The sequence below is a fragment of the Neofelis nebulosa genome, chromosome 3 (assembly GCF_028018385.1).
Source record: "Neofelis nebulosa isolate mNeoNeb1 chromosome 3, mNeoNeb1.pri, whole genome shotgun sequence".
Classification (NCBI taxonomy): Eukaryota; Metazoa; Chordata; class Mammalia; order Carnivora; family Felidae; genus Neofelis; species Neofelis nebulosa.
In genome coordinates this window covers 162,420,396-162,444,756 of record NC_080784.1, presented here as the reverse complement: position 1 = coordinate 162,444,756, position 24,361 = coordinate 162,420,396, and the positions used below count along the sequence as shown (strand labels likewise).

The 24,361-nt window shown below is 37.0% G+C and overlaps 1 protein-coding gene across 1 annotated transcript; it reads left to right on the top strand.

Annotated features, from left to right (window-relative positions):
- Positions 1 to 885: 885 nt before the first annotated feature.
- Positions 886 to 17,612, top strand: EXOC1L (exocyst complex component 1 like). The gene is made up of 3 exons (XM_058722539.1): positions 886 to 1,543; positions 11,223 to 11,353; positions 17,210 to 17,612. Exons 1-3 carry the CDS (start codon positions 1,423 to 1,425, stop codon positions 17,474 to 17,476), a joined length of 519 nt encoding a protein of 172 aa, XP_058578522.1. The 5' UTR covers positions 886 to 1,422; the 3' UTR covers positions 17,477 to 17,612.
- The last annotated feature ends 6,749 nt before the right edge of the window (positions 17,613 to 24,361 follow it).

Sequence of the window (24,361 nt, the reverse complement as noted above, 5' to 3'; positions counted from 1 at the left end):
AGCTTGCCTTGAACCTTCCTACTTGCAGACCTCTTATTATGAGAGATTTTTTGAAGTCTTTCCTACTTATATCTCCATGTCATGTGTTCTGTTACTTGCAGCTGAGTGCACCCTGGATGGTCACTGCTTTATTTCTTTATATTCCAACTAACCCTCTAAGCTCTACAGGAGCAAGGAAACGACCTATTTTTTTCATTGTATATTCCCAGTTCCTAGAACAGAGCCTGGCATAATATCAACACTTGAAAAATATTTGTTGAACGAATGAATGTCTAAAAAAAAATCTTCACAGGCTATTTCTATAGAATAAAGTCCAAAGGATTAATCAAGGCCCTTCCTGATCTGGCCTCGATCTATCTTTCCAGCCTTGTCTTTTACTTTCATACATGCTACCTCTCAGGAAAACTGGACTACTTCTCCTCCTCCCAAACACACCCTGAGCATTCTGATGCAGGGCTGTGGCTCACAGTGGCTAGTCTGTGGAATAGGCTCCTCCCCCTCCTACACTTCAGTACTTTTCTCTCATCCTTCAAGCTCCAGATCTTCTCCCATAGAGCTTCCTCTGATACTTTCCAGGTACAGATATCTTTTCTATGTTCCTTTTTCTTCTGTGCCATTTATCACTTTTAAACATTCATGATAATTATTTGGTGTACTCATCTCAATTAGATTATGAGCTCCTTGGGGACAGAAAATCCACCTTCCCAAGAAACAAACATAAAGCTTTGTCCCGGCAGATACCTAGTACATTTTTCTTTGTGAGTAGGAGAATGAACAACATTAAAGTGAGCCCATTGAAAAAATAATTTGGACCCAGGAGTTGGTGCTGACTTTCGCGGAAGCAAAGGTCTGGATGAATTGCAGGAGGGGAGAGGAGGGCAAGGGACTTGTTGGAAGTGTCAGGAGTAAGCACTGATGCTTTGTCTCCTGCCGATGACAGCAAAGTTCTTAATGGAAGATGATCCCAATCAATAGGGCCAGACAGCTGATTTATATAATGGAATCAAGCTGAAGCAGTGGTCTTCCTCTGCAGAGTGATGTGAAAGGGAAAAGGCTACTAGACGAGAATAACCAAGGGACTCCACAAGTACAGCTGCTGGTGTTCAGAAATGTGTTCCCCATCAGCAAACCACAGGAGAGCTCCAGAGAGCAGCCTACTTCAGCCTGGATGCTGAGGAGGGACGGTGGGGCGAGTGTTGCTGCTGGATTTTGGCTGCAGCTGCCGCTGCCGCTGTCGTTGGGCACGCACCGCAGTGAGGGGTCTGACCGCACAGACTGTTCTGCGGAGCTTGGGTCTGGCCAGGAATGAGAAGTTAAAGGGCGAGGGCTGGGAGAAGCAAACCCAAACAAGAAATCTAGGGAGCAAAAGGAGAGAAAGGGTGATCTCGAGCCAAGACATCAGGCCAAGTGGAACTGGAGGCAATGTCATCATTGGTAAAGGAGGACTTGGAGAAGAAACTGTTTAAGCCACTCTCCCAGAATCTGTACGAGTTTATTGAAATAGAGTTCTCCGTCCAGGACAGGTATTACCTCTGTGTGTCAGGTAATCTATTCTCTCTGTGATCACTTCAAAATGTAAATAACCCGAAGGTGCCTGGGTGGTAGAGGGACATTTCTGTGTTTGTTTTCCTGTAAATTAACAGCACGTGTATCTTCTGATGATAGAGCTTAACTAACTATGCCAAGTTTAGGAATTTGGATGCCACAGAATTTTGTTTTCAGTGCTAAAATGGAAGACAGAAAAATAATATCGTATCAAGAATATTTTGATTAATTGTTCAGAATGAAAGTGGTTTGATTTGATTATTTTGTCTCCAATCTTTTATTTAATTCACTTGCATGGTATGCAATCTTAATGTGTAAGAGCTCATCTTAAAAAATTCAACAGAGAGCTTTCTGTATATTTTTAAATACACTGGAGAATTGAGTTATTCAGCTATATTTCCAACCAGTCTGGACAACTAGGATTCTCCTTTTTCATGCTAGGAAAAGAAAAAGACCTTAATTGTTCTTCCTGGTAGTTTATTTTGAAAGGATTTTTAAAAATCCTTTCTCTTCTAGGAAGTATGCTCACAGAAACAATAATCGTAAAAATTAGTTCATGAAGATGGAACTGTAAGGATAAGGGGCTGCTCTCTAACTATTTAAAATATGGATTTTTTTCCCCTGTGTTTTTAAAATTCACAAAAATTGTCCAAATGTGGGAATAGGCTTTTGCACTTAATTATGATTTACTTAACCTGTAATGATTATGCTGAATTTAGACAGAAATGCTTGTGCCATTATCAAACTTAATATACAGCATTCCCTTTTCCCAATCCATGTCTTTTAATACTTTTCAGGAGGAAAGAGCTCAGAAACTCTAAGTGTTCATTATGGACTTTCTTTTTTTAAGGCACACACCTCAGTATTTTCAGAAAACAACTTATAATTCTTTTCCTGATAATTGCCTCAGAAGGACTCTCTAAAGTTGTCAAGACGGAGTACTGTGAGGGAAGTAGAACAGATGTAAATGAAGTGCTAAGAATTTTTTTTAATTCTATCATTCCTAATAAGAACAATATATACTCAATAATAAGAATACTAATATTTATCTAACACTTTACTTAGCATAGTTTGCTGTATAAATACAAAGTTTGGGGACTTGGCATATCAGCAAGGTAAAAAGCTTAATTGGCCAGGAAAAAGAAAGAAATCAAATTATGGAAGAAAAGTCAAGTGAAATAATTTTAGAAACTGTATCGTACCCATGAAATCACTATATCTTAAAGCATTTTGACTTACTATATTAGAGAAGATGCTTATTCCAACATTAATATTTAGTAATTGTATTCCTACTATGATCTTCTTTATAAAGTTAATTACCCATCATGTATCATTAGCATACACATATTTTTAAAGCAAACTTATAAAAATAAAATAATCATAACAACGTATCTAACTTACCAGATATATCTTAATTCCTCCCTGCAACCATATAATAAGCTGAACTTATTCAATCTGGCATGAAAAAAAAATCCCCTAGAATTAAACTTTTGAAAATGGATAATGTCTTTTCTTTCTGTTGTCATTGAGTTCTAGGAAAAATACCGTGGGCTGGGGTTAACTGCTGGTTTTTGTGTTTTTTGTTTTTTTCTCTATAAGTGACACGAATCCTTTTAACAAGGATCAGAAGGTCAAGGGATTAGCATTGTTAACATGGGTGAAGGCACCCTCTTTAGGGTTCAATTTTCTCATTGGGGAAATGACCAAGTAGAGGAGGTGATCACTTTTATTAGTAAAATTCAATGACTCTCCTGTGTAAGAAGAAAAAAAAAAAAAACCCACCACAAGGTCCTCTCAGATGTGAAGAGAAACAATATTGTGATATTTCACATAAAAGTTAAGATTATTAGTCATATTTGTTCACTAGTTTTTCATAACTCTCCTCTATATCACATCCATCAATCTGAGAGCATTTTCCTTAAGTATAATATCTATTTATGACCATTTCAAATACATACAGGAGGAATGGTAATTTAAAGTGAAGACCAATGTGATGATTGATAGACTTTAATCTTTGACCCTGCTTTACTCAGAAAATTTCTATCGATATGAATCAAACAGGTCATATCACAATTATTGAGGCAGGTAAGTCCAGATCTTGGCCACCTTCACAGAGTGGAAACACTCATAGTTATAATTTTCTCTTTACATCCTATAATCTAGCAGTTCTAAATTTGCAAGAATCAAAGGCTAGAGTAGCTGAATTCCATCATGCATTTTTCAAACTAAAGAAGATATGTTTCAAAAAGTTACATTTTCTTTTTTTAAATTTTTTTAATGTTTATTTATTTTTGAGACAGAGCATGAACGGGGGAGGGTCAGAGAGAGAGGGAGACACAGAATCTGAAGCAGGCTCCAGCCTCTGAGCTGGTAGCACAGAGCCTGACGCGGGGCTCGAACTCACGGACTGTGAGATCATGACCTGAGCTGAAGTCGGACGCTTAACCGACCGAGCCACCCAGGCGCCCCAAAAAGTTACATTTTCTATATATCTGATCAGAATCTGTCTTTTGGAGGGGTCTTACAACCAGATGATTTTGATTTACTGTTATCTTGATCTTTTACCTAATTGGTGTAAAAAATCAGATGTCATGAACCAAATCTCCCTCTCTGTATTTTGTCAGGATTCACATTGAGGATTTACTGGCACCTCAGAGTTTGTAAGGTCATTTCTCCTTGGGATTAGCTTCCCCTAGCCTAGAACATCATTATCCACATCAGTTAAAAGCAGCACTTCTTATGGAGGAGGGAGGAACCTATAATATGCAGGCACTAGAAAGGGATAAGTCACTTGTGCAATGGTGAGTGCAAATGAATTAAAGAACTTCTGAAGGACTTGAAAGAGCATATAGAGCTTTTGCCGTGATTGAATGGGAAGGGCATGGTAGAATGGATCCTGGAATGCTTGGAGTCAGTCAGATCTGGTATAAAACCTGACTCTACTTTGCCCACCTGCCAGCTGTGAAATTTGGAGCAATATAATTAACCTCCCTGGTCTCAGTGTTGACATCTCTGAAATGGAAATAGTAACACCTACATATGCACATAGTGCTCTCTTATTAAATCCTAACTAGGAAAAAACAAACGTGATAAATTATGCTCCAAAGAAACAAAATATAAGGTAGGGTTAAATTTTTGAAATATACAGAAAAATATATTTACTGTGAAAATGTATGCTGAGATATAGTTATATAAATAGTCTATACTATAAATAAATACTTTAATAAAAATAAAATACATACTAAACACGTATAAGTATTGTATTTAATATATAATGAAGAATATATATTATATATTTTATAAATAAAAATTATATACATATTCAGATACAAGTTATTTCAAGTATTCCTATATACTTAGAAAAACATTTTCATTCATAAATACTAATTTGAAAATAAATGTCATTTTCTAGATATGAAAACAGTGTGTATAAGTTCCCTATACATATTACATTTTAATGTTAGAACAGAACTTCTCTGTGAACCAGAGAATCCAACAATTTTGTCAAGCCATTGACAACAAGAATGGTGACAATTAGAGTGTTAAATAAGAATAAATTAACAAAAAAACCAAAATATTAGAGACTGGGTGGCATATAAACAACATTTATTTCTCACAGTTCTAGGAACTGGGAAGTCTAAGATCATGGCACCAGTAGATTCAGTGTCTGGTGAGGAACTACTTCCTCAGAGACCACCATCTTCCCCGTAGCCTTACATGGTGGACAGGGCAAGGGATCTTTCTGAAGTCTTTTTGTAAGGGTTCTAGTGCCAAATCACCTCCCAACGTTTCTGTCTCCTAATACCGTCATCCTGGGGGTTAGGATTTCAAAAATGAATTTGGGGGAACACAAACTTTCAATCTATAGTACTCAGTAGAGCCCCAAAAATGATTTTATTAAAATATTTCTAGGAAAAATATTATTTGAAAGTTGCTTTTTTAATGAAATCAATAATAGTATTCTCAACAACCCCAAGACATCATCAATATATTGAGACATTTTCACTGAGACTTTCTATCTTTTATCTTGTGGTAGTTTTTTCGTATTACTTAATTTCAATGATGGAAACAATTATGTGATACTAGGATTGTAAAATAACAGTCATTTGTTTATTTAAAGCGTTTCTGTGCAACTTAATCGTGAGCTACTGTTTTTCTTCTATCCTGTAAAATAATATTGGTTCAATTAGCCAACGTTCTTTCCATTTAGCCTTATAAATGATAGTGACTATTTTACCATAGTAATAGAGGCAGTTATTCATGGAAGTGTTTATTTTGAAATTAACAGTGAAAATAAATGATTGGCATGAAGTTAAGATCGTAATTCTGAAAATGCTAAACTAAAATATTAATATTGAAACAAGTTATTCTGAAGTTCTCCTGGTCTCTAGCTATTTCTCACTAAATCATAATTACATAATGGCACCTCTGATGTTACTAAAACCAACTCTGTAACATTTTGACTATATAAACACATTTCTGTTTTAAGACAATGTGATAAGTTTCCACTTTGCCACTGCATTAATGTGGATATGGCCATTTAATTTTAGCCAGCAGCAGAGCACAAGTATGGAAATTAAGGATTGGGTCCACTCCAGCCTGAGTAGACTTCTTTGACTCTTGGCTGAACACAGTTCCTGGAGCCTCCTTGACTCCAGAGGAGGCTACTTTTGCCAAATCAAGTAGTCTGTACTGTCTCTCTGCTGCATCATTGTATCAAAAGGTTAACTTTTAAAGATGCTTATTTTCTTAGTTTGTTGTTAGTGGGACAGTAACCGTTAATGTAAGAAAACTTAAGAACCAACAGATTCTACCTTCTCAACATCTCTTTTCATCCTTTACAGAACTGCCCAAGAAAACTTTCTAGAATTTAAAGCTCAGCCTATTTACCTAAAATCCTTCAGTGACGTCCCTCCCCCCAAGTTTCCCCTCCACACACAGAGCTCTCAGATTAACATTTGAATGCCTTAGCTTAGCATTCTAGACCCTTCTGGAACTCCCTCCTGCCTAACCTGCTTCCTACCACCTATCCACCCTCACACTTCATGCCAACATACGGGATATCTACCATGACTCAAAAGGGTCAAGAATTTCATGCTTTTGTACACATACTGTTCTAAAACTTCCTCTACCCCTTTCTTCATTCTGTTAACTCCCACTGCCCTGTACAACTCAGATTACCCCCTTCAAAAAGCTCTCCCTGACCCCACCAGTCAGATGAAGATGTCCCTTCTTGATTTTCCTGTATTACCTGGTCCGTGTCTCATTCACGGCACTGTGATACTGTGTTTTCTTTCTAAGCCCCTACTCTCTGTAATCTCAGGGACAGCAGGAACGGTGCCTTATGGGAATTCATTTTTTCCATGCCTAGCACAGGGCTTTGCACAAAAGGGGCACTCAAATATTTATCAAAATAATGAGATGAATCAGTGACCCTATAGGCAATTGGCTAGTTATCAAAACATGTAGATGAGGCAGCGGAATTTGCTTCAAATTACATTTTCATATAGTATCCAGTTATTTCTCTGCATAAGCATCCTCTCCCACACTCTAAATAGCAAGTGCGACAGCTAGCCAGGACAAGAACATTGTCCTTTGGTTCTGAAGTGCAGCCTTTGTCTGAAAAGACACAATGTCTTCCTGGTGGAAGGAACTGCCTCCATCATCTTGTCCTTAATAAGTATGACAGAATCAACTCTGCCTCCACTGCAACGCACCATGCTAATGGCTTCTTTTCTAAGCCTTTCCTCTTCCAAAAGCTAACATCTAGATCAGTGGAAAGGGACTTTTCTAGAGCTGGAGAAATGTACATGGGCAGGAACCCACAAATTTTTGCACACCATTTGTTTTTTTGATGACAGATTCAGGTCTTCTGTTCTGGATCCTTTCCGGGACATGCCCCTCAATCACTCCCTTTGTCCCCCCCAAAATACACGATCCCTACTCTTCCAAACTCTTGGAATATATGATCTAAATCATAGCCTTTAGTCTCTTCCTGTTTCTTGTTTTAATCCTACCTAACCCTGGAACTGGCACACAGTAAGCTCTCACTATTAGTGCATGATGGAGATTCCTGCAAGTTGTCTCTGCCTTCACCAGAGAAACTGCCTTCAGGAAAGAAGTCAATGGCATTCCCCACACCAGATTCTGTGTCAGGTCTGAACTCTGCTTTACCCAACAAAATGACTTCACGGGATGATCTCCAATTTTTTAAATTCTCTGTCCTTATGATTTTCATAGCATTGCATTGTTGGGCTTGTCTCTTCCCACATCATCTTCTCAGACCTCTCTGCTGGCACGTTTTTCTTCTCTGCTGTCTCCCTTCTTTGCTCTTTTCCCTATGAACTTGGTCTTGGAAACCTGTCCACACAGAAAAATTCCAAGTCTGTATCTCCATTCCTAAACTATAAACTTCCAGAGCACCTGGGTGGCTCAGTCAGTTAACCATCTGACTCTTGATTTCAGCTCAGGTCATGATCTTCCGGTTCATGAGTTTGAGCCCCACATCAGGCTCTGCACTGACAGTGCTGAGCCTGCTTGAGATTCCCTCTCTCTCCCTCTCTCTCTGCCCTTCCCCTGCTCATGTGCATGCTCTCTCTCACTCTCAAAAATAAATAAAGTTAAATAAAAAAAATAATAATAAAGATGCTGCCTAAACTATAAACTTCCATCTCCTTCTTTTCTGAGATAGTTTATGGACACCTCATCTGTATGTCAAAAACTAAACTTATTATTCTGCCCAACCAGCTCACCCTCCATACTTCCCTGTTTTGGTTTCCATCAGGTGTTGTCAGTGCCTTGTTTGAAATCTTACTCGGGTGTGCCATGTCTATTTCCATTACCCACATCCTGTGCCTGGATTACAACAACAGTCTCTTACATGAAATGAAGCACTTTTAACAATTACAATTACTGCAAACCATCTATGTCCATCCATCTATGTCCTTTATATACTTTATCTTAAATTGTTACACCCTGTGAGTTTGTAGAACTCTGATGTCTACTTTCCAACATGAGCAATGGAGGTTTAATCTCTCCAGTCTCCAGACATGAAGTCATTTACTCAGACCACACTGTAAAGAGTGGCATCATGATTTGCATCAAAAATATCTAAAGCCAGAGCCCACTAAGTCTTGATGCCTTTTCCAGGGACCTCTAGTCCCTCCTTCTTTTCTTCTTCAATGTATCTTGTGCATTGCTGCTTCCAGAAAATACTCCTTTAATGGGGGCACCACTGTACTAGCCTCCTGTTCAAGGAGAAAAGAGACTTATGAATGTGTATAACTGTATGAGCTTTCACTGAAAACCTGACAGAGTGCCCTCTTCTTAGATTTGTTAACCTGCTCAGACTCCCCTCTCTAGAGGACTGAACTCACTCAGCAGCTCTAAGCTCAACTGGTTCCCTTAATTTCAGTATCATTTGCACCTTCAGAGGATGACTACCCCCTTCCCCAGCCCCAGTTCTGGAGCCCTCACTGCCCAGGCCAGCATCACAACACTTCCACCAGGCAGAGGATTCAGATACCGCAAGTCCTCAGTGGTTTCTGTCCCTTTTCAAATCCATAGATTTTCAGAACATTTTCACAATCTTCTCAGACTAGTTAATCCTATTGCTTACCATATCCTAATACCAACCAATCTATACACTCCACTTTCTCTAATCCTACCTGGTGATGTTTAGTTTCTATTGTCCATTCATTTCCTCATGCTGTCCTTCACCTATAAACACCTTCAAGTATCATCTCTGCCTTCCCAAATAGGACCAATTTTAAATCCTGTATCAAATTCTATATCTCCCATAACTATAGTTATTGTTTGTATATAAACCATAACTATAATTATATAGTATATATAGTATATAGTTATATAACTATATAGTTATATAGTTATAGTTTCTCCCTTAACTATTCCAATCCTCCCCCTTCTCAGAACTCCTGCTGAACATATATAGTCTGCTGTACATTGCTTATCTATCATTATGATTATATCACAATGTATTGCTTTATATCTTCTTAACTAGGAGGGCATGCCAAAGTGGCACTTTCCAGAACCAAAAGAGAGTTCCTTAAATACAAACTCCAGTCTCACTCTTAGAGGACAGAACCAGCTTGCAACTTTCTAAGATGTCTAAGTGACATCCGTCTTGAAAGAAGTTCATACATATTCATTTCCCACAGCTACTTCTTTGTAATATACCTGTATACTTGGGGTGCCCATGTGGCTCAGTTAGCTAAGCGTCTGACTCTTGATTTTGGCTCAGGTCATAATCTCACAGTTCATGAGTTCCAGCCTGGCATTGGGCTCTGCATTGACAGCGTGGAGCCTGCTTGGGATTCTCCCCCCACCCCCTCTGCCCCTTCCCTGCTCGCTTTCTCTATCTCTCAAAATAAATAAATAAACTTTTAAAAAGTTTAAAAAATAATATACCTGTATACCATTATAATATATATTTTATGTGCCTCACGTGTGTTAGCAGTCTAGAGGGCAGGAACCATATCTCATACTTGTATCCCTCTGGCATCTGTAATAACTCTATCAAGTAAATAGCAGGTACTCAGTAAATACTCCTTTCTTAACTCATTGATAATTTTCAATTCAGGAGTTCTAACATCAAATGTTGATTCTTCTAATATATTGTTATGAGACCAAAGACAATATTTTTAAGGCCAAGAAAGGACTTCCCTCATTTTTTCCCCACAATTAAATAAGCAATGACTTTCCCATACCTTTCAAGGTATAATACTCAAACTTTCTGTCTTAATGGCACATTTTGAATGCTAACATTTGGAGACATGCTAGAGAAGACTAAAAATCTCAAACAATACGGGCACCTGGGTGGCTCAGTCAGTTAAGCATCTGACTTCGGCTCAGGTCATGATCTCGCGGTTTGTGAGTTTGAGCCCTGCAAGTCTGAGCCCTGCGTTGGGCTCTGTGCTGACAGCTCAGAGCCTGGAGCCTACTTCAGATTCTGTGTCTCCTTCTTTCTTTGCCCCTCCCGTGCTCATGCTGTGTCTCTATCTGTCAATAATAAACAAACGTTAAAAAAAATTTTTTTTAATCTCAAACAATTCCAAACAGGTCAACGGTAGCTGTGATGCCCACACTTCTCCATCACAAGTCTCACATCAATTTTTTTTTCATTTTTTTTCACTGTAACTTTAAAAGAGAAGATACAAAGTAGTACTCGTATGGTCACTCTTCAACACTGCGTTGCTGTGTGAGCAGAACTGTTTGCTTTCCCGACCTCCCCACTCTCTCATATTGTCATAAATTAAAATTCCAATTTGTTCTGGTAAATACTTTGGCACTGACTGTATGCTAAAGCAAAGCCTCTTATTTCCTGCCAGGAGTCGAACCCCATTGTCCACCACAAAGCTCAGAGCTGAAAGCACATAGCTCAGTGCTCCATCTGACAGATATTACCACTGGCAGTCACAGCAGTCTGTAGCCACAATTGTAGCAAAAATTAAATTAACATATGGAACAAATTGGGCATACTCATGAAGGCTCAGATACATCAGGGTTCATAATTGGGGTGCAGATATAACATAGGCTCAAACTCATTATATGAAAAGGAGATACATAAATACCAAAAAAGTATAAAAAGTATAACTTGATGAATAATTTATTGTCTTCTAAGAGTTTATGTAAACCGAGTGTTTTTTTCTGTCCTACAGTGACCAAAAATGAAGAAGTAAAAATAATTATGGTGAAACACTACAGAATAGGCTTAGATGAAAAATATGAAGTAACAAAAAAGTGGTCTTTGAACGATCTGCAGATGATTGATGGAAAAGAAGCAGATACTGTAAGTGTTATGTTTTGTAAGGGAGATGTGGGATCAATATGCCAGAAATCTTTATGTTCAATATCCTCTTTCATATTCTTGGCATGTACTAAGTGTTAAGATGACATATTGTTTTAAGTGGCTGGGTTATTTGGCTGGGATAATCTACTGGGTTTTTTTGTTCTGTTTTTCTGAGTTTAAGCTTGAATTTTTATCTATTAAATTTAAAAACATCTTTCCCAAGGGCTTGTTAACAGGTTAAACACAATCTGCCAGTCAATCCTGAAACTTTAAATATTTGATGGTTTCACCCCACTCTCTCCCCACCCCAAGTTTCTCCATTAAATTTTGGGAATTCCTTTCTCATCTTCTTGAAACTGCTGTCGGTTAGCCACTTCATCCTCCAGAAAAACCAATAACTCTTAGAAATCCTACAACCTTAGAGACAAAAGGGGGAAAATGGTGTATGTGCCCGTCTCCCCACGTGACCACTTAATAAGTGGTTTCCTATCAGTCTCTCCTTAAACTCTTCCACTGATGGGGAATGTGTTACCATTGAGGAAGTCCATTCAATTTCTGATTGCCATACTTGTTTTTAAATCTCCTACTATGTTTAACCAACATCCACTTCACTCTAACATCCATCCATCAGTCCTAGTTTTACCATTTGGAGCCACGTAGAAAAAATCGGATCCTCTTTTTACATAGCAGCCTTTCCAATATTTGAAGATAATTATAATGTTCCCTCAGGTTTTCTCTTTTCTAGGTTAAGTGTACCCATTTTATTCTTTAAATAACTTTCATATGAAAATCAAATAAGATAATATGACAGGACAATACAAATGCTAAGAGGTCATAGCATTGTTATTTTTACTCCCCCATGCCATTGCTTCAACACCCTTCACTACACTATTTTCTCTCCTCTGGAATGCTTCAGCTTTTCCAGAATTAAATACAATACTTTAGAATTAGTGTGACTAGTTTGTATTTCCTTTGATCTGAATTCTTTACTTCTATTAAACACTAATCTAAAATCTCAGTTCTTTTGTGCATGAATTACCATTTAACCTGATCTGCCATACCCTCTACTTGCATAGAATAAAATTTAAATAAGGGTCCTTGATGATCTGGCCCCTTTATTTCTGGTCATTCCCCTTAAACTGTATACATCCACAGTGTTTAACCACTGACTCTTGAGGTTTATAATGCCCAGTCACCTCCATCTTTCACCCCATTCCCAGATTCCCCATTGGGTAAAGTCCTACTCATGCTTCCCTTCCCCCATTGCATTGTGGATGTAAATGTGTTATAGACATAATTCTACAAACTGCAATTGTTGACTTACTGTATGTCCCCTCTAGATGGAAACCTCCTGAAAAACTGAGACCATTACTTTTGTTTTTGGTTTTTTATCTTTTATCATAGCCTTCTGCCTGATAGTAAGCACTCAATAAGAATTTGTGTTTTTCGTGGATCAATTAGAATTTAAGCTTTTTTATTCTTAATCCTAGTAAATATCATATCCTTAGTTTGGCCTATTGTTCCCATCTATCAAATCTTTTAATATTTTTATTTTTTAATATTCACTGTAGTATGATGCAGAATTTTTTTAAATGGGATTTTTGTTATAAAGCAATTACAATTAAATTTCATTAGGTAAACAAATGTTCTAACGGAAGTTGAATTTATGGTGGTTAGAATAGTTTGTTGTGTCCCTCTGCTCTTTTTTTTAAATTTTATTTTTTATTTTAATGCAGATTTAATGAGCACAACACTTAGGACTTCATTCAAGTCAATAATAAATACAATGAAGCAAGCAGAGCTAAGTGCCATCTGGGTAACCTCTGGGTAATTGAAAGGTTACTATTACCACACTTGTAGTACTGCTTAGTAAACTCACCAGATGCCAGGAACCACATGAAGGTCTTTTCATATATAATTTCACATAATCATCACAAAACCCCAATGAATTGGATTCTATTATTACATCCAATTTTTAGATGAGGAAAATGAAACTTAAAGAGATTAATTGACTTGCCCAAGGTCACAAAGCTATTCAGTGTTTTGTGGGTGGAGTCAGACTTTACCCAGAAATCTATTAACATGTCTTCTTTGAACTGCTTGTTTAATGTTTCTATGTATTCATATATTCACTCATTCATTCACTCACTCATTCATTCATTCATTCATGGAGAATTTGTATTTATCCCAGGCTTTGCTAGGCTTTGAAGATAGTGGTGAAATAGACAGACATAAGCACTTAATTCTGCCTTCCTTACTTTGATTATCTAGTCTGAGTTCCTGAATTTTGCCCTTATGATCTTTACTGAAATCAATATATGCTATCTGTTATTACCTTGACATCACCTAGGAATCAATCGTATTTTAAAAATTTGGTGTGTTTGGCGTAACTTCTTGGCGAAAGCATGCTGGATTTCATTGCTTTTTTTCCTAAGTACTTACCTAGCATTTTTCTGATAATACATTCTACCTAAAAGTTCAATACTTAGGAAATAGTTAAGTATATTATTGCATATCAATAGCTGGAATGTCACACAGCCATTAAAAATCATGTTTCCACAAGAATGCCTCCGAACACAATTATTCACCACTGAATAAGTTTTTTAAAAGTCAGCCAAATACAAAACTTCTTTGTATTATTATCTCATTTCGCATATTTAGAATATTGCTTTTTTTCTTACATTTGTTTATTTTTGAGAGACAGAGAGAGACAGAGCACAAGTGGGGCAGGGGCAGAGAGAAAAGGAAACACAGGATCCAAAGCAGGCTCCAGGCTCTGAGCTGTGAACACAGAGCCCAACGCAGGGCTCAAATTAAAAAACTGTGAAATCATGACCTTAATCAAAGTCAGACGTTTAACCGACTGAGCCACCCAGCACTCCTAAAATATTGCATATTATTGAAAACTGAAATCTGAACTTTAAATTTGAATGCAAAAAATACATACAGGTATATGTATGTGTGTGTGTATAGGTATATATGAAAGACACCAGTGCTTTAATAATAATTATCTCTGTGTGATAGGATTACATATTTTTTAAATTATTGTTTCTTCTTTATACTTTATGTACTTGCCAAAATTTCTATACTGCATTGAATTTTATCAGAAATCAATGTCAAGTTCACTAATCTAGTTTCAGGAATTAACCATCCCCACCTCATTTTTTTGCCCATTTTTCTTTCCTTTCTCTCAAATTCTCAAATATTGCTGATGTCATAATGACTTTCTACAAGCTTGGTTAGTGCCTGGGGTTTCATTCAGCAAGGCTGTCAACTTAGATTCCATAGAAGCAGCTCACTGTGCTCTATTTTCTCCTCATGTCCTGGCCTTAATTCCATCCCAATCTTGTTGATTCTTCCCTTTCCCATTGAAGATCATCATCTTTGATAGTGAACTAGATACAAAAGAGAAGCTGAGTGTTTCTAATTTTCTCACCCTTTATGATCTCAAACTACTGAACTGCCAGAAAAAAAAAAAACTATAATATCCACAGTGCAATTCTTTTAAAGATGAAATGAAAATATCCCAGGTGTTCTGGGAATTTCTACTTTCTCTCTCTTGGAATTGAATCCTCAGGAGTCAGCAGTTATTATATTTTTCTCAATAGCAATGGTACAGCTTTAAATAGAACAATTTTGAGCCAGAGAGTTGTCAACTTTAAAATGGAATGGAATTGAAATTGAAGTCAATTTATAAAGCAGAAATCAAAAGGACTGGGGATTTGGAGAGTGATGTGGTATAACAGGAGAGAGGATGGTGTAATAAAACATGGGGCTGAGTTGATTGAGATCTTGGTTCTTATCCTGGCTCTGCCAACAACTACACATGTGACCTGGGCTTCACTTCTCTGGAAACTATTATCCCAGCTATAAACAAGAGATCACTGAGTGGTCTATGAGACCCCCTTTTGACTCTAGGATTCTATTGAAAGAAAGAACAAGAGAAGGGAGGGAGAGAGAAAGAGAGGGAAGGAGGGACTTATATTCTATGTACATGCCTGCTTAGGCTTCATTTATTAAGCTAAAGGAGAAAAGTAATCTCCTCTGAGTATCTTAAAAGCATAACGGATATTTTCTACAAGATAAGGAGCAAACAATTCAGTAAGAAAACTATAAAGAGTGTGATTAGTATCTGATAATGGAATGGGTGTGATTTTCTTTTATTGAGATTTCCTGCAGAAGTGTCTTTCAAGCTGCAATTATGACAGCCAGGAAAAGTTTTGCAAGGTGTGGTTAAGGAGAACAATGCATTTAAAATTACAGCACTTCTGTACATTCTTTTTTAAAAGCATTGGTTTTTGTTTTCTGTTTTTTGTTTTTTGTTTTAATTAATGGTATAGGGATGCCTGGGTGGCTCAGTTGGGTAAGCATCCAACTTTGGCTCAGGTCATGATCTCATAGTTCACGGGTTCAAGCCCCGTGTTGGGCTCTGTGCTGACAGCTAGATCCTGGAGCTTCTTTGGATTTTGTGTCTCCCTCTCTCTCTGCCCATCCTACACTCACACTCTGTCTCTCTTTCTCTCTCTCAAAAATAAACGTTAAAAAATTGTTTTAAAAAATTAATGGTATAAAGCAAGGTGGTATTAACACCAGTATCACAATTTGGGGTGGGGGGAGCAGGTTTGGGAAAGGGAAAGTCCTTATTATGTAATTTATATAATTAATCTTATGTAAAATTTATAGCAACCCTTTCTTAAATGAGCAAAAAAGTGAAGGTCAGGTCAGATCAGATTAGTACTTTGTCTATGGTTACACCACAGATTCAAAATGGTTATCTAACTTCAAAACTCATATTCTTTCTCCTGCCTCCTGCAAGAATTTTCCTACTTAAAAAAGAAATTGCCAAAATATAAGCTGTTTGTATGTAATATTTAGATACTAGATGGTAACTAATTATTAGTAGTCTGCTTTGGTCTCTTTCTGCCTTCTTGTCATTCAAGGCATTGTTTACCTCCACTTCTCTTTTTGTCGACTACTTCAAATCAGTTCAACACATATTTGTTGAGAACTTAGTAGTTGCCATGGCCAAGCACCAGGAACACAAAGATAAATAATTCAAAACGTCTGCCCTCAAAAAGAAGGGTTAGGCAGGTAATGAATATGAAAGCACTTAGTAAACTGAAAAGCACATTATAAATGCAAGGTATTGTTGTTACTAATATTAGTAACAGTGGCAATTATTATTATTTTAACATATAGGACTTAGATGAGGTTTGATGTCCACTTTTTCTCAAAACACCTCCACTAGAAGTAGAGCAACAGTCTAGAGGCAGTTAATCAACAGAGGCAGTCTTGAGTAATTTCACAGTTTCAGTCAAATGATTTAATGATCCTTGCTATTAACTTCTAAGGGTAATTCCTTGCTATTAACTTCAAAGTCAGCAAGTTGGTGATTTGTAGCATGCCAAAGGCTACTCTTGCCATCTTGTATTTCCCCCTTCTACCATTGTAATGGCACAAGGGACCAACCTCCTAGTAAAGAAAAGGAGAATTTTCTTCTCCCCCCCCACCTTCCCCCAGAAGGCTGTAAGTGGATTTATTCTCTTTTTCCATCCCTATCCATCCTCTCATCTTCCCTGGGAAGACTTGATAACTGTGCATCCTTGGACATGTTTTGTTTGGAAAATTGAAAAATCACAGATGCTTCCAGAGTAATCTTTCATATTGTTGTTCTTTTTAGAAGAAATATGTTTAAAGCAGGTAGCTTTGGAAATCTCATTTGTAGATTTTAGAAATATGTTTGATACTGATACTTTATGATCAATAAGCATGTACAAGAGAACATGAGAGAATCCCCCAGGAAATCTAACTACTTTCCTGGCTACAAACAAAATCACATCTCTCTTTTTCCTCTAGGACAATCCATTTTTTGATCTGCACTTCAAGAAAGTGTACAGGTTGGAAGCATATAGTTGTGCTTCTAAATATGCCTTTGCTCGAACTGTGAATAAGCTGAATCATGCATATCTTAAGAAGGACTTGCAGATTGTGAACTTTGATTCTACTTACATTAATGATGATTCCATTTGGTCCTCAAACAATAAGGATTGTTTGGTTCTTATGAGAATATGCTTTTATGCTTTCAATCTAGTATGTTTATCCCTGTGTCCCCTGCCACTCTGAAGATATATACTATGTTCCTTCATCTGTATTCTATGAAAATGGTTCCCTAGATAAATACTGATAGTCATGATTTTGCTTTTCCCTTCATCAGTGACTATTATATATATGAAAATAAAGTGATGCTTTGTGAATTGCAGTGGGATGTGTTTTAATGCAATCATTCAACATTTGGGACTTTTGCCTGTGTGTTGCTTGGTAACTTTGGAAAGAGTTGAATGATTTTGTCTATACCTCTATTTTACTAAAAGCATCAAAGCATCTTGAAAGGCCTAAATAAATGGAAAGACATTCATGTTCATGGATAGGAAAAATTAATATTGTAAAGATGTCTATACTACCCAAAGCAACTACAGATTCAGTGCAATCTCTATTATAATTCCAACAGCTTTTTTTTTTAGCAGAAATGGGCAAGTCAGTCCTCAAAATCATAGAATTACAAGAGGGTGTGAATAGTCAAACAATCTTGAAACAGAGGTACAAAGCTGAAGGACTCACACCTCCTAATTTCAAAACTTATTACAAAGCTACAGTAATAAAAAATTATGGAACTCGCATAAGGATAACCATATAGACCAAAGGGATAGAATTGAGAATTCAAAAATAATCCAAACATCTATGGTCAACTGATTTTTGATAAGGGTGTCAAATTCATTCAAAGAGGAAAGAAGAATCTCTTCAACAAATGGTGCTAGATAACTGGATATCCCCAAGCAAGGAATGAAGCCCCTATCTTACAGCATACACAAAAGTCAACCTAAAATGGGTTAAAGACTTCAATGTAACACCTGCCACCATAAAATGCCTAGAAGAAAATATAGGAGTAAATTTTCCGGACCTTGGATTTGGCAAGGTCTTACACTATCAAAAGTATGAGTAACAGAAGAAAAAAATTGATTGGATTCATCAAAATTGTTTTTTACCAAAGGACATTATCAAGAAAATGAAAAACCAAAAAATGGGAGAAAATATTTGCAAATCATATACCTGATAACAGTTTAATAACCAGAATATATAAATAACTCCTGCAACTCAGTATCAAAAAGACAAACAACCCAACTTAAAAATGGCTCAAATAGACATTTCTCCAAAGAAGATATACAGTAAGCATAAGAAAAGATACTCAACATCATTAGCTACAGGGAAATACAAATTAAAACCACAATGAGATACCACTTCGCACCTACTAGGATGACTTTCAAAGCAAAAAACAGAAAACAAGTATTGTTAAAGATGTGGAGGATTGGTGCCCTCAATGTAAAATGGTACATGTTTACATTGTTTGTGGGGATGTAAAATGGTACAGCCCCTGTAGAAAACAGTTTTATACTTCCTCAAAAAGGTAAACACAAAATTACCAAATGACCCAGCAATTTCACTCCTAGGTATATACCCAAAGGAATTGAAAGCAGGGACTTGAATAGATGTTTATACACCAGTGTTTACTGCAGCATTATTTGCAACAGCCAAAAGATGGAAACAACCCTAGTATCTATCAGCAGATGAATAGAGACACTAAATGTGGTCTACCCATACAGTGGAATGTTATTCTGCCGTAAAAAGCATTGATGTTCTGATACATCGGAACATGTTGAAAATGTGCTAAGTGAAATATCAGACACACACACAAAAACAAATATTGTATGATTCTACTTATATGAAATACCAAAATAGGGAATTTAGAAATAGAAAGTAGGTAGGAGGTTACCAGGGGTTGGGCAGAGCCCAAAATGGGGAGTTGTTGCTGAATGGTTACAGAATTTCTGTTTGGGATAAAGAAAAAGGTTTGGAAATAGATGGTGGTGATGGTTGTACAACATTGTGCATGTAATTATGCTGAATTGTACAATTACAAAGTGGTCAAGAAGGTAAATTTAATGTTATATATATTTTACCATAATTTAAAAAATAATAATGTAATATGCTACAAGTCATTGAATTGTACACTTTAAATGGATGAATTGTATATAAATTATATCTCAATAAAGCTGTTAAAAAAAAAGGACTACCTTTAGTCTATTAGAAGAAAACATGATTGAATTTTTTATGAACTGAGAGTGGGGAAAAACTGCTAGCTGTCACTCACATCCAGAAATAACAAAGAAAAAGTGATTAATTTAACTACATACATATAAGAAGACTTTGCATGAAAAAACTATAATCAAATAACAAATGGCAAATTTGGAAAAATGCAAATTATAACAATATACTAATATTTTTCATAAATAGAGTTCTCCTAACTTGAGGGATTAAAAAGACCAACAATGCAATTTGCTAAAATATTAGGAAATGAGGGGCACCTGTGTGGCTCAGTTAAGTGTCTGACTCTTGATTTTGGCTCAGGTCATGATCTCACGGATTGTGAGTTCAAGCCCCACGTTGGGCTCCATGCTGACAGGGCAGAGCCTGCTTGGATTCTCTATCTCCCTCTCTTTCTCTCTCTCTCAAAATAAATAAATAAACTTTAAAAAATTAGGAAATGATACAAACAGACATTTCATAAAAAAGAATTGCAGGGGCGCCTGGATGGCGCAGTCGGTTAAGCGTCCGACTTCAGCCAGGTCACCATCTCGCGGTCCGTGGGTTCGAGCTCCGCGTCAGGCTCTGGGCTGATGGCTCGGAGCCTGGAGCCTGTTTCCGATTCTGTGTCTCCCTCTCTCTCTGCCCCTCCCCCGTTCATGCTCTGTCTCTCTCTGTCCCAAAAATAAATTAAAAACGTTGAAAAAAAAAAAAAGAATTGCAAATGATATTTAACCATATGAAAAGATGCTTAACCTTGCCCATGAAAAGAGAAATTTAAATTAAATCTACAATGCGATCTTGTTTTTCACCTATTAGATTGGCAAAAACCCAAAACTTTAACAGTATTTCGCTGGAAATGGGAAAACAGTTCCTCTCATTCATTGCTGTTGGAAATGCAAAAGGGTACAAATCCTATAGGAAAGGAATTTGACAATATTTTACGAAGTTACATATACATTTACTCTTTGACCCAACAAATTAATTTTTTCTCCAGGACTCTATCCCAAAGATATTTTAGCAAAGATATAGAATGACACATGCATAAGGCATGTGACCTTGTTTATAAGAACAAAACTTTCAAATAACTCAAATATCCATTACTAGAAGATGAATTGCATAAACTATGGCACTAAGACACAATACAGTATCATGCAGCAGTACAAAGTAGAAAATAGTGAACGTTTCAGGTGCACGCTGAGTGGGCTGTTGGCATGGGCAGCTGTAGGTGGGCTAATTAGAAGTAGGGTATCCTAGGTGATTGACTAAAGACACATATTTGGCTTTCTCCAGTTGGTCCTAAGTTAGAAGTGGAGGCCAAAATAAGGGAAGTTGTCAATTATTAATCAAGCCCAGGCCATTTGGGGCCCATTGCTACAGGGTTATTATTTGACTTTCTAGACTGACTGCTACAAACAGTAGTTTGACTTCCTAGATGGGTTATTGCACTTACTAGGTTGGCTTCTTAAGATGGTTGCTGCAAGTCAGAGTTCTATTTCCACATGTAGCCTGGCCATTGCCCATTGCCCATTTACATATTCAGAAATATCTTTTGTTTTTAATGTTTATTTGTTTTTGAGAGAGAGAGACAGAGACAGAGACAGAGCATGAGTGGGAGAGGGGCAGAGAGAAATGAAAATAAAATCCGAAGCAGGATCCAGGCTCTGAGCTGTCAGCACAGGGCCCTACGCAGGGCTTAAATCCATGAGCCATGGGATCATGACCTGAGCCAAAGTCGGAAGCCTAATCAACTGAGCCACATGGGCACCCCATATTCAGAAATATCTTAATTATGGTGGTAGTCACATGACTATATATGCTTGTCAAAATCCACTGAACCTAAACCATATTCTGAAGTTTAAATTGTTAGTCATTGGGGCGCCTGGGTGGCGCAGTCGGTTAAGCGTCCGGCTTCAGCCAGGTCACGATCTCACGGTCCGTGAGTTCGAGCCCCCGCGTCAGGCTCTGGGCTGATGGCTCAGAGCCTGGAGCCTGTTTCCGATTCTGTGTCTCCCTCTCTCTCTGTCCCTCCCCCGTTCATGCTCTGTCTCTCTCTGTCCCAAAAATAAATAAACGTTGAAAAAAAAATTTTTTTTTAAAAAAATAAATTGTTAGTCATAATATCAGTAATGTTATTTTGACACAATTATGAGAGTATTGAGTATTATAAGATAAAGCATATGTTATGTTAATGTCATTAGAAACTGAGATTTCAAGCTTAAGAGAGACAATACACACGAATAAAAATCAAAGAAATTAAAACCCTGAAGGAGTAAATTTAGCTGCAAATATTAATATAAACTTATTAATAGAAACTCATCTTTTAAAAAATAAGCACGCATTTTCTAGATTTGTCCACTCAGACCTTGAAACAAAGACATCACGAGCAATGAGCATCTGAGCATTCAGGAGTCATCTATAAATACTATTCCTTTTTTTTTTTTAATGTTTATTTTTTGAGTGAGAGAGAGAGAGAGAGAGAGAGCATATGCACAAGCAGGGGGAGGGGCAGAGAGTGAGGGAGGCAACCAAGCAGGCTCCACACTATCAGCACAGAGATGGGGCTCGAACTCAAGAACCATGAGAACATGATCCAAGCCAAAAGCAAGAGTCAGACCCTTAACCCACTAAGCCACCCAGGTGCCCTATAAATACTATTTCTTACTGAAAAGAATGAAGACTGCTTAGAGAAATTACTGATTCTAGGCCTGGGGCAAAAAATGTACAAGGTGAACATGGGACATCCTGATACACCAGGAAGAAAGGAAGCTATCAGAGTTGATTGGGGTCAGTCAAAGGACACAGGAGCCAATTTGAAGTAGCTCCCACTGGCCTAGGGTGAAGAAATCTGAGCATAACAAAGAAAATGACTATAACAGAATGAAACAGCAAATATATATGAATTTCATAATACTAAAAAAACCTCATTTATTGTCATTGGAACATCTGAAATTGATAAAGGAAAGATTCAAGCATATATTTAGACTTTTCTGTAGGAACTGTATTTCAGGTAATACATGATAGAAGATTTAAAGAAGAATTCCAAATAATAAATGCAGTAGGACTGCTGGAACTAGAAAATTGCCATTTTACAATCTCTGATGAAATAATGGATTTAGGCAACAATTCTCAATGACTGTTAAAACCATCAGGGGAAAGCTTATGGGGAACTTTGTAATGAAGGAACCAAGGTGACACCACCTGAACCCAATAAGCAATCTTAGTATCACTACAAATGAGTCAGCCAGCCTCAAGTACTCATGATGTGATGAAGTACAAAGTGCCCAGCGCCACCAGTGGAGGAGTCCTACTTAAAAAATGAACCTGAATCCAATCAATCTTCTAGGTCTAGCCACTGGATTAAGGAAATATGGAGAAGGAAGGCATAAGCTAAATGACACCCAAATACAGAATGTGAAATTCTGTAGCACCAGTGACGTGGTTTCTCTAACAAATCAATTTTTTTTTAAGTGTGGAGAGTGGGGAGGAGCACTGTTTATGATTATCTTATTTCTTAAAAGAAACTTAAGAAATATAATATCCAAATACACGTGGACCTGGTTTGGACCTGATTTGAATATACCAAGTATAAAAAGACAGTTTTTAAACAGGGAAATATGAATTTTTAGAGTATGACATTAATAATTAATGTTAATTTTGTTAAGTCTGATAAGGATGTGGTGGGTATGTTTTATTAAAAAGTCCTTATATGATGAGCATAGGGGAAGAGAAGGAAAAATAAGATAAAAACAGAGAAGGAGGCAAACATTAAGAAACTCTTAAATACAGAGAACAAACTGAGGGCTGCTGGAGGGAAGGTGGGTGGAGGGATGGATTAAATGGTGATGGGCATTAAGGAGGGCATTTGTTGGGATAAACACTGGGTGTTAGTGTAAGTGATGAATCACTGAGTTCTACTCCTGAAACCATTATTATACTATATGTTAACTAACTTGGATTTAAATTTTAAACAGTGACAGGGGAAAAAAAGTCCTTATAAATTAGATAAGATAATTATATGCTAGGAGATTTACTGGTGAAATGTCATGGAGTGGGGATTTATTTTCAAATACCCCAGGTTTAGCTCAGGTCAGGATCCCGGGTTGTGGGATAGAGCCCCATGTCAGACACCACATTGAATGTGGAGCCTACTTAAGAGTCTCATTCTCTCCCTCTCTCTCTCTCTCATTCTCTCTCTCTCTCCTTCTTCCCCTCTTCCCCACTTGCACTCTCTCTCTCTCTCTCTCTCTAAAATAGAAAAAATATATATAGGATTGGCATAGTCTTATTGAAATTGGATTATGAATCCATGGGAGTTTATTATACCAGTCTCTCTACTTTTGTGTACATTTAAAATTTTTCATAATAAAACATTTAAAAATACTTGCATCTATCATTCTGAAACAAAGGTTGAAGATCACTTTGAAATACCATTGTCCTATAAAAGGAGGCAGAGTTCCTTGAGTAGGGCTGGGCAGGGAAAATACCAGATGAATCCAGAACATCTTGCGTGGTGCCAGAGGATCAAGAAGCACTCAAAAAAAAAAAAAAAAAAAAAAAAAAAAAAAAAAAAACATGGATGAGGGAAAAAGACTCAGGAGACTTGAAATAGATCCCAATGGCCAGGGCTGGAACAATTTGAACAAAACTAATAATGGAAGTATTGGAACACAACCCAAAGAATAAAGTAAATAAAAAAAAAAAGGGTAAAGTAAGTATCTATGAGCATATACTGATAGAAATGAATGAATGAGGGGAGAACGGACTTTTCATTATAGTATAATTCCAAATAATAAAAGCAGAAGGAATGAGGGAAACTAATAAATATATAACTAATAAATATAGAAAAATAAGAGAAGTAGAAAATCA

Excerpts from the sequence above, each read along its gene's own strand:
- EXOC1L (XM_058722539.1), top strand. The coding sequence starts at position 1,423 with ATGTCATCATTGGTAAAGGAGGACTTGGAGAAGAAACTGTTTAAGCCA. Across the intron at positions 1,544-11,222 it reads GTATTACCTCTGTGTGTCAG|TGACCAAAAATGAAGAAGTA; the intron begins GTAATCTATTCT and ends TCTGTCCTACAG. Across the intron at positions 11,354-17,209 it reads ATGGAAAAGAAGCAGATACT|GACAATCCATTTTTTGATCT; the intron begins GTAAGTGTTATG and ends TTTTTCCTCTAG.